This window comes from Dermacentor andersoni, chromosome 4 (assembly GCF_023375885.2).
Source record: "Dermacentor andersoni chromosome 4, qqDerAnde1_hic_scaffold, whole genome shotgun sequence".
Lineage (NCBI taxonomy): Eukaryota > Metazoa > Arthropoda > Arachnida > Ixodida > Ixodidae > Dermacentor > Dermacentor andersoni.
Genome location: NC_092817.1, coordinates 5,064,573 through 5,077,559, shown reverse-complemented (window position 1 = coordinate 5,077,559; position 12,987 = coordinate 5,064,573). Strand labels below are relative to the sequence as shown.

The 12,987-nt window shown below is 45.5% G+C and overlaps 1 protein-coding gene across 1 annotated transcript in view; it reads left to right on the top strand.

Moving 5' to 3' along the window:
- Positions 1–12,987, top strand: part of ds (dachsous cadherin-related 1) — a 220,353-nt gene that overhangs the window by 185,012 nt on the left and 22,354 nt on the right. Inside the window, exon 21 of the mRNA XM_072287492.1 lies at positions 881–1,160. Coding sequence (XP_072143593.1) covers positions 881–1,160 — 280 coding nt within the window. The remainder of the gene's footprint in view (positions 1–880; positions 1,161–12,987) is intronic.

The following is a 12,987-nucleotide window of genomic DNA, read 5'->3' as shown; positions in this document are numbered from 1 at the left end:
GTTGCAACGACATGACACACGCCGTTAACCTCGCAGTGAAGGATAGTGTCTGTGTGTACAATCAAGGGGTGCTCTGGGACGAGAGTATAGGGAAGCAGCCAGCATAAGTCTAATGAAGCATTGCTTAAGCTGTTCTGTAATAGAACCAAAATTATCATACTTATAATCAAAATTAAATATAAAGCCTTAACAAAAATTTGCTTTCAGTTCCACTTCAAGCACTGTGAATGAGTACTCCCTTCACCAGAACCTCCAGTAAACTCCCTTATCAAAAGGGCAGCCGTATGACATCGAACGCATTTCCCTCGAAATAAAGACAAAAGTTAAAAGGAGCGTGCGTGCGCCTATGTGACAGGGGTATTAAAAATGTCCGCAACGATTGGTTCCGTATTTGCATGATTCAATCGCGCACCTGTTATTCTGAAATAAATGGGTCCGAAAATTGCCAGCACATTACAATCAAATACGAAACCTAAATACGCACCAAATACAAATCCACACCAAAACAAAAAGGCAGCAACAGGCAACATTGAAAGGCACTGCATCTACAAGCAGCCATTACATTCACTCTGAGCTGCCCATTGAAAAGGCACCCACTTGTGGTGTGTCTCTTGCAAGCATCTTTATCCTGTCTGTCCGCTTGTGCATAGCAATAACGAAGCAAAAGAAACTGAAATAAGTTATGTTAAGTTGCAGTTCATTGTTGAAGCATAGCGTTGTTGCCCGTAGGCTAAGCTGCGCTTCAACAGAATCTGTCGCAGGTAATAAAGGAATATGTGCCTCCTTTTTTATGTTTTGAAGATGGCCTAGAATCTCGCATGGTTTTGCCTTGCATGGGGTCATAGTTAAGTGTTGCATGAGCCGTTGGTGTTGTTTGCAGGTGTCAGCGTTGGATGCCGACCAGGGCAGTAGGCTGGTGTACCACATAGCGGGTGGCAATGTGGACCAAGCGTTCGTGCTGGAGCCCCCCTTAAGTGGCCGCGTGCGCACCAACACAGTTCTGGATCGTGAAATTCGTGACACATACCTGCTCACCCTTGTGGCTACTGATGATGGCCAGCCTCCTCGCACAGGGTCATGTACTCTGCACATCACAGTCATTGACGCCAATGACAACCAGCCCGTCTTTCCTCCAGACAGTGTCGTCAGCATTCGTGAAGGTGTGTTCTTTTCCTTCCCACTTTCTTTGTTTAAATTAAATTAAACTATGGGGTTTTACGTGCCAAAACCACGGTCTGATTATGGGGCACACCGTAGTGGGGGACTCCGGAAATTTCGAACACCTGGGGTTCTTTAACGTGCACCCAAATCTAAGTACACGGGTGTTTTCGCATTTCACCTCCATCGATATGTGGCCGCCGTGGCTGGGACTCGATCCCGCGACCTCGTGCTCAGCAGCTCAACACCATAGCCACTGAGCAACCACGGTGGTTAACACTTTCTTTGTTTGAATTTGTACAAGTAAGCCTTGGATGTACGGAAAGATGTGAATTTGGGTGAGCTGGTGAGAACTTGATGAAGTAGGGAATGCTGGGATGTTTCAAACTTGCCTCTGACACATATGTAAGCGCATTTAAACACTGTAAAAAAAAAGAAATTTTAACTAGCTTACTTCGGTCATTACTAAAGACACGTTTCCAAATTGTGGCGCATCATTAAACCTTCTCCTGAAATTACCCTGCTAGCCTGCCGTTTTAAACAAGGAGTTTGTAAAATGTTCTCCTTTACTAACATACGGTTACTTGTTGCATGAAATTATGATTATATGTTTATGCCTCCAGTAGTCATTGATTGACATTCTAAAGTGCCGATCATTCCCTGGCCATTATTCTGTTAACTCTAAGCTTTTGAAGAATACCTCAGCTTCCATATCAAATTATCTTAACCGAAAATTTTTCAGCAGTCCTTAGGTATATCTACCATGCCTATGGAATGGAAAATTGAGAATGTGGTTCCCCCCTACAGTAGAAGTCCATCAGTGAATCTCTTGCTATAATTATAGGCCCATCTGTCCCGTCAGTATCTGTTGCAGAATGGGAGAACATATAATATTTAACCTTGTCAGTTTTCTCTAATCTCAACTCGTTTTACAGTGTAAGCTGTTATGGGCTCAATCCAATAGCTGTTTCAGTTGGCGATGCTGTCCTCCGCCACCACCGGTGTCTGTAACAGCTATCGCCAGGAGTAAGAGAAAAATACCCAGTTCCTACCAGGTGCACACTTTGCAATGCAGTTGTATATTATTGCACCAGGTGGCATGCCGTGTAGCAGTTCCAATGCATGGTGTCACGTGGTGCGAGATGCGCACCGCAATTCATTATGTGTCCCTCATAGCTTTGATACAGGTAAACTTTCCATTGCAGTCACATTGCATTATATCAGGTGTCATGAGATGTAGCAGTTGCATCGTATCGTGCCACATGTCAAGGGATGTGACATGTGTGCCGCATAGTCTGGATGCATGTGTGTACTCTTCGGTACACGCCTCCTCGCAAGGTGATGCAGAAGAAAAGAATTGTGGAGCTATGCGCGCAGCTGCAACCAGGCAACGTCAGGCTCAGCAGACTGCTGTGCAGAGAGCATCACAAGCTGCAACTTTGCATCGATGCCAGGTGAACAGTTCAGCTTGTTCTTGTGAAAACGACGAAAAAAGACTTCGCCACAAAGACCCTCTAGTGCATGCCGCCAAAAATGCGGTTCAGCAACTAGGTCGTAAAACCAGGTCTTGTTTGGACTTAGCATTTTAAACAATGAAGTACCTGTAGTGCTGCCCCGCTGCATATCCTTCACGACCTTACTTTTTAAATCATGAATGTGTGCAAATGAACTGTTTCCCTACCATGGGGAAAATGGGTGTTTTCAGTAAGTTATGCCAGATTTTTATTATTCTTTTTTTTTACGAAGGAACTACTGTGTTCAATATGTTATGTAATTCATACAAAAAAAGCAGAATGAATGCACTTTTAAGGCATGAAAGTTTTATTAATGAGATGTCATAAAAAAGATATAAATTGCCTGAACCAAGATTGTAGGATAAAATTGTAAAAAGTTTATAAAGACATGCTTTTATCTACTAAGACAAATATGTAACAAGAATTATGAATGTATTGCCGTCTAATAGGCACTATCTCCAAAAAAATCTAAACTTTTCATTGAACAGGTATTCCACTACAAAAATTTAAGTACAAGCACCACAGTTTGGCGTGCCGGGCTGCAGCCAGAAACGTTCCGGGCTGGCTTGCATCGTCCTCGTCGTCACTCTTAGAGTCAAAGTCCAACAAAAAAAGCAGCATCCTCAGACACAGTGCAAACGCGAGGCCTGCTATCTATCGAAGCGTACACGCCGCTCCTGGAGGCGGCCATTTTTGCTTTCTACTTTGACAATCGCGAAACTTCGGAGTTTGTTCAAAAATGAACACCTGGCGGGAAAAAAGTGAGCTGTTTAAAAAACAAAAATATAGTTTTCCTCCTTGACATCCTGTGGTGCAGTGTGACCGTAAGTGGCACAGAAGGTCTCGGTAGCAGTGTTTCAAATCATGGATAGCAGGCGGCCGTTTTCACTTTCTACTTTGACGATCATGAAAACTTCGGAGCGGGTTAAAAAATCTCCGTCTGGGGAGGGAAAGCGGACTGCTTAGAAAACAAAAATATAGTTCTCCTTCTTCATGTCCGAGAGCACAGTGTGTCTGTCCCTGAGCGGGCTGGCGATGCCCAATGGGTGTGGTACGGAAAGAGTACCGTATTCTCGGTACTTGCAGTTACCGTCTTGAAACAGTTTACGACGGTCTCCTATGAAGCCGCGCCTCCAACTTGCGCTGTGACTGCTGCATATGCCGCGCAGCCCTGTGAGTTTCTTCGCATTGGCACAGCATGATTTTTGCAAAGCATATGTGATATGGAACTATATCCATTACATACAAGCTACATTGCATTCTAGACATGCTATTCACTGCAGACAGTATTTTCTTAAGATTTTTCTGAAGTGTTTGACAAGGTATGCCACAAGCTTTTATGATACAAGCTAAGTCGACTTAGCATTGCCTCTAACCTCTTAAAATGAATTGGTTGTTATTTGAGTAATCACTTGTACTTTGTTACTGCTAATGGCTAATGAAGTGCACTCAAGTGTATTCCAGGGTTCCATGCTAGGTCCTCCTTTATTTCTCATATACATTAACATCCTTCCTTCAGCAATAGCTTCTAACATTAAGCTGTTCCACGATTGTGTAATCAGGTGCTATCATATCGCAGATTGCACGAGCATGGCTTTCTGTTGACGCAGTGCTGCCATCTTGGTATTGCCATAAACACGAGAGATTGGAGATTGAGATAGAAAGAGCACTGTATTTATTGTGTGGGGATGCGCGACTCTCACGCATCCCCTGATATCTTGTTTTCCCGCATAGCTCCTGCAGTGCGGCTTCGCCGCGTGGCCTGGCGCCCGCGGCGGTCAGAGTGGTACAAGCGCAGTGCGAGAGATGGCGCGAGTGTTGAGCTGCTGCGGGGTTACTTGGGTGCGGGAAAGACAACCCCCTCTTGGACGGCGGGCCGGCGAGCGCGGCGGACGTCCCGCGCGTGCGCCGATCCATGCTTCTGCGAGACCGTCTCGCGTGGCCGCCTTGGAACGCGCCACCATTCGCGTGACCGTACGCGTGAATGACCAGGCATTGGGATCCAGCATGGGGCGAACATATTCGCTCGTTATCCGGTCGCGGTGAGTCGGACTTCCTAGATTTGTCGCGCGCCCATCGGCATGTATTGTGGATAGCAGCTGGGCTAGCAGGCATTGATCTATGAAAGGTGCAATAAATGCCCTTGTAATTGCTTGCACTACTGTGTTGTCGGTCCTTTGTCCCAAGAGCACGGGAGGAGAACCCCACAATTGATGCATAAATAAAAGCACCAAAAGCAAGTGCAATAAAAGATGCAGGCCTGCGCGGCACACGCAGCACAGTCCAGTGTAAGCTGGACGAGTGGCTCCGTAGGAGCCCCATTTTCAGCAGCATGCAATAGGGAGTCTTTGCGACGAAGTCTCTTTGCATTGTTTTCATGAGAAAGAACTGAACTGTCCTCCCGGCGTCAACAGTGAGCTGCAGCTTGTGCTGCTCACTGCACAGCGGTCCGCTGATCCAAACATTGCCTGGCTACAGCTGCGTCCGTAGCTCTGTGATTTGCTTCTTCAGCAGCATTTCATATCTTGCGAGGAGGCACCATAACATGCACTGAAGAGTAAGCACGGGTATCCAGATTTACGCGGTGCACATGTCACATCCCTTGACAGGTGGCGCAATACGATGCTGATCATGATTAATTGGCACCCCCTTTGAAAGGGGGTGGCGACAAATGGTTACTGCTTGAGTAAATCAGGTTGAGCTGCTGCCTGTCGGGACACCTGGTGAAATACAACGCAACTGAAATGTAATGTTACACATATTGATGCTATGCTGCACATGTTTCACATCACGTGACAAGTACAAGTGATGATGATGATTTATTGGCATCCCCTTTGAAACAGGGTGGTACCAGTCACCTAGCCTGCTTGATTTAACCAAGCATGACCCCCTTGGCAAATATGTGCGCAATCTTAAGTGCATGTGGATGACATACAGTTCCTGCAACACATTTCTGCATAAAGCATTTCCAAGTGTCGAGCTGCCGTTATTAGCTGTATTTCCCGATGCCTGGAAAAAGCTGCATCACACAAGCTTCATATATAACAGAAATGAGAGGCACCTGATGTGTAACGTATCTCAAAATTTTCAAGCTACTGGCTCAATTAAGAATTTTACAAAAAAAAGTTCATGAACCCTCCTCTTTACGGTATTCCCAGGCACAATATGACATTCGCCTTGTAAGATTTGGGGTCGGGCATGTCAAAAGTGGTAGCTGGCCCATGCCGTCGTCCAACTCATCCACGCTAAGGATGTTGTTGAAGGGAGGAACTTGTTCTCATCAAGAATGAGCAGTGTGGGATTTATTTACAATATGTACATAAAGGGTGGAGAATGTTACATTTCATCAGTCTAGCATGACTGAAAACGAAGCACACACAGCAGCCGAAAACAGCTGCTTAAAACCTCCTCTGTCCTCCGTGCCATCCAACCTTCATCCAATCGGAGCATTCAAGATCGTCGAAGGACCTACTTTTGAGGGTGAGGGTTCACACACTCACTTCCACACTTTTGTTTCACTGTACACACTTGTAGACAGTGGTTGTCACGCGTGACTTAAGCTGGTGCATGTTGATTCCAGAGTTAACTCTGCAGTTAGCCGCTGCGTATGTCACACGACTGTGATAATTACTGGGATCCGTAGGAAAGCGCTGTAAAACACCCTTTTCCAGAAGTTCTCTTGCTCCAATTAGACCGTGAAAGCGGTAGCGAACCAACTAACAATACTCAGTCTACCAAACATGGCTAGCCTTGCTGGTGCCGTCGGGCTGACTGAAAAGGCGCATTGCTGCCTTCACGAAGCAATTCATCGTAGTGGGCTGGGAGAAGTTCGAAGGTCACTATACTCACAGGCTGATCATACCAGCCTGCTGTCCTCGGTAAACTAAAGGAGGTACTTAGTTTATGTTTGATGAAAGTAACAACCAAGTAATGGTTAATGTGTATGGAAAGTTCAGAATAGATGGGTTTATTGCAGCTTTTTAAATAAATTACGTATTGAAGCGCTCCGGAGCATCATTAATGTTTTACAATCGTGCAGATTTTGGCCCATTTCCTTGGCAGAACAAATGCCACCAAGATTTAATTGAGCATAAGTGGGTGAAAGCTAACGCACATCTCCGTGCCTAAAAATGCATGTGAAATGAACACTTTTTTTGCTAGGAATTTAAGCAGCTCTTCAAGAGTGCCATACTGCCGTCATCAACTATGCTTCCCAACAAACCAAGATAACTCTATATTAGACCAGCTTTATGCTTACTGGAAATAGGGTCATATTCAGTGCGATGTCCAACGAAACTTAGACTTTTCCGGCCAGATTAGAAGCGTTGCAAATAATTACTGAACTCTATCTTTTTGTGCTTCTTTTCCATTGCACAAGATTTGTAGTAGGTTTACCCAAAGTCCTCGATTAACTACAAAATGTGCATTGTTTATATTTGTTTAAATTTAGAGACAGGTTATAGGCTATGTGTAAATAAGGTTGAACGTGTGTGGAAAAATTACAGGCCTTAACAGTAAAGTATATTTGCAGGCTATCCAGATCGTTATAACTGTGTTTTAAAGGGGTCCCGAGTCACTTTTTATTGAAATCGAGAAATGCATTTGGAGTTAAACTAGGCTGTTTCAGAAATACTTTGCCGCTAACCGTATGTCACTGCATTCAGCAGAAGCGTAGTTGGTGGCAATCAAACATCCGCGTCGCGATGTTTCTGGTTCTTCTTCAATGACTTGCACTTGGAAAGCTACGGTGTAGTAGAGCATGCCCACGACGTTCTGCCTATTGAACGTTACTGTGGTGCGCAGTTCAAGTTTGATTTTGGATGTTTACGTAGACACCACTACTTCTGATTTTGGTGCCTATGACACTTCAAACGCAGTTGCTCTCAGCGAGCCACATGCGCTCAGCCAGTGAACTCGGTTGCGGCACCCCACAGCTGTCGCAGTATCTATGCTACGTAGCAGACTGCAGCTGCATGTAACTGTAGTGCGTATGCACAGCATTTGCTTTGTGCATGACAAGGCTTGAGTACCCGCTCGCGCTCATATGCTCCAGTCTGGCCAAGCTACGTGGTGCGGACCGTCTTTGTCCTGCACCAGCTTGACCGACAGGTAGCAGCCACACCGGATTTGTGCATTTTGAAGCGCTATCAAAAGCTCAATACGAAGTGAAGCCTGCCAAGGCGTCTAACCAGTAGCAGCCAGGAGTCAGCATGCACTGGCAAGCATGCATTTGGTTTATGTTTCGCATGGTTCGAGGCTAGTTGATTGTTCAAAATTATTTGAAATTAGGAAGACCCAACTGCTGTAACACCGATAAGCAGGGTGGAAAAGTTTAATTCCTACGTGGGCAGCTGCGGCTGAACGTGAGCAGACGATAGTCTGCTTCTTCTGGAAGTATGTAATTATTATTGAAATTCGAAAACAGATTTTCCCTTGCTTCAGCCTGTTTATTAAACTGCATCAATAACTAGGGTGGAGGCTTGGGCAAGTTGGTGGTGGTTCATAACGGCGATGTTTGCGTAGCACACGAAAGTAGGAAAGCAAGGACAGAGACGAGTAAAGAGCACTAACTTCCAACTGATCTTTATTTGCGGATGAGCATAATATATATGTGTGGCAAACAGGAAAACACATAGGAAAGGGGGGGGGGGGATATTCAGAGCCAGAACATCATTGTTAAGTTGGATCACTTGACGGGCCCACGATTGCCCTGCACTCGGCCAAGTAAACTCGCTCAGGTTGTGACAGAGCAATGGAAGGGGTGCTTACGCAGCAGTCACCTAGATTGTAAATGTACTCCGCTCCCATTATTTCTCGGGTTAACCGCAAATAAAGATCAGTTGGAAGTTAGCACTCTTTACTCGGCACTGTCCTTCCTTTTCTACTTTTGTGCACTATGCAAACACCGTCGTTATGCATAAATAAATGTACACAGTAACAGTAGGAAAAAGCGCACTGATCCAAAAACCCTTGTTGATTGATGTCAGCTATTGGCCAGCACCAGCCACGTATAGGAATCTGCTATATTATGAAATAAAGCATCCAGAAAAGAGTAAGGAGCAGGCTTCTGTTGAAAAGAGAGCGTTTGAGAAAGCGGCGACTTCGTGCACCACTTGTGAGCTCCACGTGCAGTGCACGACTGCAAAATTTGGCTGAGGTGTTCACAGCAGCGTATGCTATCCACGGACTGTTTTTTCACCAAGCCCTATTGGTGGTTCAGGATGGGTATTCACATAGTAAAGAAATCCTGGTTGTCGGTGCGGCGAGTATGCATCATGTGACAACAAAGCCACGATTTTGCCAGATGGTGTGCTGCTGCTGAGCATCCTCAGGGAAAGGGGACCTTCCGAAAAAGTGATCCCCACTTGGCAGGGTAGGCAGGGGAATTTCATGCTGGTGTCTGGGAACCTTGAACGAGTTACTGCTACATAGAGCAGAAACTGCATTGCAATCGCTTTGTTGTAATTGGCGGCCCTGTCACATTTGCGAAGATTCCAGTACTATGGCCAAATTAAATGACGACGCACCTTTCCCCATTGGTCAAACAATTCCCATGCATTTGGGGTGTTAAATTTGAAGCATACAACAAGGTGAATTTGAATAAATTAAGAGTGGTGTCGAGAGTAGAAGCCGACAGAGTAGTCTGCTAGCACTGATCTCCCTCCCCAGTTACCTTGCCTGTGAGCAAGGGACGTCTATGAGGAATTTTTCTCAGAGCCTGACGTCACTCACCTCCACCCATATGCCCTGAAAAAACATCCCTCATGTTAGCACCCCTTTAGGAACAACACAGAATTTAAAATGCTGCCCTAGGGGAACTGCGAACCCTAACAAAATCACATCTCGAGAAAATGGGGAGAATAATATGGCCAATATTATCGCAAATTAAAACGCTTGTGGATGAATTACTGCATTTCTAAATATGCTTCACCAGGTGCCTGAAAACATTATATACTGGCAAGGTTCCAAACAGACAATCAAGAAAGGGCAACATTTTAAAATATGCAATTTAATTACAGGCAACTGAAATATTTATAGCGACTACTCAAAAGGAACAGCTTCGCTGGTAATTGGGTTGCGATTCTGCAAGGTCACACAAGTGTGCTTTTTGGTGTGGGGGTTTCATAGCAGAGTAACATAGGTCACCCCGATGACCACTCTTCTGGCCTGACAACAGCTAGTGCCTGGTGCCACTGGTGTACCAGGGCCTCCTTCCCGCTCTGGCAGGGATCGCACAGTAGCTCACTTTTTCGTGTCATTTGCCACAGCGTGCAAATTGGTTTGCAATATTAGACATGTGTAAGAACGTTGTAAGCCAATGGACTTGGGCTGGGACTTTTGAAAAATTCATATCATCCCAAAATTCATCGGGTGTGATCGTATCACCGAGATTCCAATGTGTTTTGAAATTATGCAGAATGTGGCTAATAGAACTAAACGCTAACAAATGTGAAGTATTGCGTGTGCCTCGTATCACTACATATTCATCCGTATATCAATTAAATAACATCACCTTAGAATGCATAAACCATAATATAATTACCATACTTATTCAAATCTAAACCGATAGCTTTTTTTTTTTTTTTTTCAAGTAATCATACACCAAAATCTAGGTTCGGCTTAGATTAGAGGATTTTAAAAAAATGTGCCAGTTTTAATTGAAAAGGATTAAAGTGGTGCATAGCTAGCGCCATCTAGAAAAGTCAGTATCGCAGCCACTATTAGCCGTGCCAGTAGCCAACTGAAGTACACGAGCGACGTCGCATTTTGAACCACGTTGTGTCGGCGTGCGGCGCGGTGTTAAGCCCGGGATACATGGAGGGAACTTTAATAGCGAACTTTCATGATGACGCCGGTGGTTCGCTGGCATCGCTTACATTCAGCGAAAAACAGGCAGACGGCACTGTAGGCTAGCCGCGTATTTGTCAGTTTTGGCAGACTCTAGGAATGTGTTTTTAGATAAGAAAAAAAATATTAAATAGGCTTTTTATTGCATTATTTGTTGTTATAGACTAAACAACTTGGAAAAATGTTTCTTAGAGGCACTTACAAACGATTGCGCACATTTAATTGAGCTGCAAGTATTTTAGCAGGCTGGCTTTGGACCGTCTGGCTATGTTGAGCGGTGGCACCACAAAGAGCAGGCATTGCAGAAGGTTTTGTGGTGCTCCAACAGCAACGTTAGTGTACTTCGTGCAAAAACATATTGTGGTTATTCATGTTTACTTCAGCTTCAGTTCCTGTTTGAAAGCTTCCTCCAACAACAAGCATTTAGTTTTTAAAAACACTTTGAGTGCAAAACAAACAAGGACGAAGAAAAGGAGCAACACAAGGACGAGCGCTCGTCCTTGTGTTGCACCTTTTCTTCGTTCCTGTTTGTTTTGTGCTCAAAGTGCTATAAAAATGAATGTGTTCCAACTAGGCCGACTCACAGTTATGCTTAAGCGTTTAGTAGTGAAGCCGGAGAGGACAGAATTATCCATATTTGGCGTGAAACGGGCCTTTCAGCGGGTCTCCTGGGCCCACACAGATGCAAACAGCCAGAAGATAAGGCATGGCCGGCTTCTAACTATAATCTGTCATCGCTATTTTCCCTCAAGGTGCTCAAGCAGAAGGGACTTGTTGTAGTAGAGCAGGGGTGATTTCTGGCAGAAGCACAAAACCAAACCTTACGAGCAGGCATGCCAGCAACGAGGAACTGTTTCATCCACTATACCCAAACCCTTGGGTGCCACCACACATACAAAAAAGGCAATAATAACAAAAGCAGTGCAATGCACACTCTAATTTGCGCCATGGAACCTTTGATCGAGTTGGTAACAAATTGCACCACATTTATAATTATTATCTCTTTCGTGAGCACCTCACTTAAGTTTGTAGACAAAAAATAAATTTACACAGATTTGTACTATTATTTTCATGCTCTCAAACATTCAATATTCGGGTGTAATGTTCAACGGTGGCCCTTTCACGTGCAGAGAGCCGGAAAGGGCACAGCCAAACTAGTCCAAACGCCCGCATTCCGTCACTTCAGCGGGGCTGCACGATGAATGCTCCGATGGAAAAGGTAAAATACACAAAAACCATGGAGGAAGGAAAGTGTAGGAGAGACCCCGGCCAGCACAGACGTGTTGGAGAAAGTTTGGTAGAAGTCACATGCTGTATTTTGCAAAATACCACTGGGACTGTGTGGGATTCTCGCCCGTGCTCTTGGGACAAAGGAATGACAACACAGTAGTGCAAACAATCACGAGGGCATTTATTGCACCTTTCATAGATCAATGCCAGCTAGCCGGGTTGCTATCCACAAGACATGCCGATGGGCGCGAGACAAATCTAGGAAGTCCGACTCACCCCAACTGAATAACGAGCGAATATGTTCGCCCCATGCTGGACACCCAACGCCTGGTCGTTCGCGCGTACGGTCACGCAAACGGTGGCGCGTTCGAACGAGGCCTGATGAGACGGTCTCGCAGAAGCATGGATCGGCGCACGCGCGGAATGTTTGCGCCGCTTGCAGAGCCCGAGTCAAAGAGGAAGAGCCTTCTCTTTTCCGCGCCCAAGTAACCCCGCCGTTAGGTTGCGTTAGCAGCGCAACACTTACGCCATCTCTTGTACTGTACTTCACCCATACCGACTGTCGCGGGCACCAGACCACGCGGCGAAGCCGGATTACAGGAGACAGGAGCTATGCGGGAAAATAACATATCAGGGGACGCATGAGAGCCGCGCATCCCCACAACTGGTACCCCAAACATCAACATTGCCATAGCAACCACGCTCCTGGAGCTCTCACTGCTGCTTTCAGCCTCTATAAAGTGAGATAAGTTTTTTTGGCCCGCGTCTTTCTCGCAGCACATTATGTTCGCAATACAAGCTGACTTTGGAGCGTAGTGTGCAAGCTTGACAGTTGTGTTTTGGGTCCGTGTGTGTGGTGTCAACCAGGAACAGAGGCACTCAAGCAGTCACAGCGTGAGTCTACACCGTCTTCTTCAGTGTGCTACGCAAAAACACAGGAGCGCGACTCCTTCACTAAAACTGTTACAGAAGTTTCATAGGCTCTTTGCTGACGCGCGTCGGCAGCACAGTCTTTTGGCGGCTCATAGCAATACAAGTTCAAAGCTCACGCCTATCTGCTCCAGTGAGCTGATTGGAGGAACAAACGGAGATGACACACCAACATGGCTGCATTTACAGCTTCAAAAATGTGACGTCAGGGCCTCTCCTATTGTTTCTTTCCTCCATGACAAAAACCGATTTCTCACTATAACACCTAGAGGGAAATCTGGTGCCACCATCTATGGGAGTTTCCTAA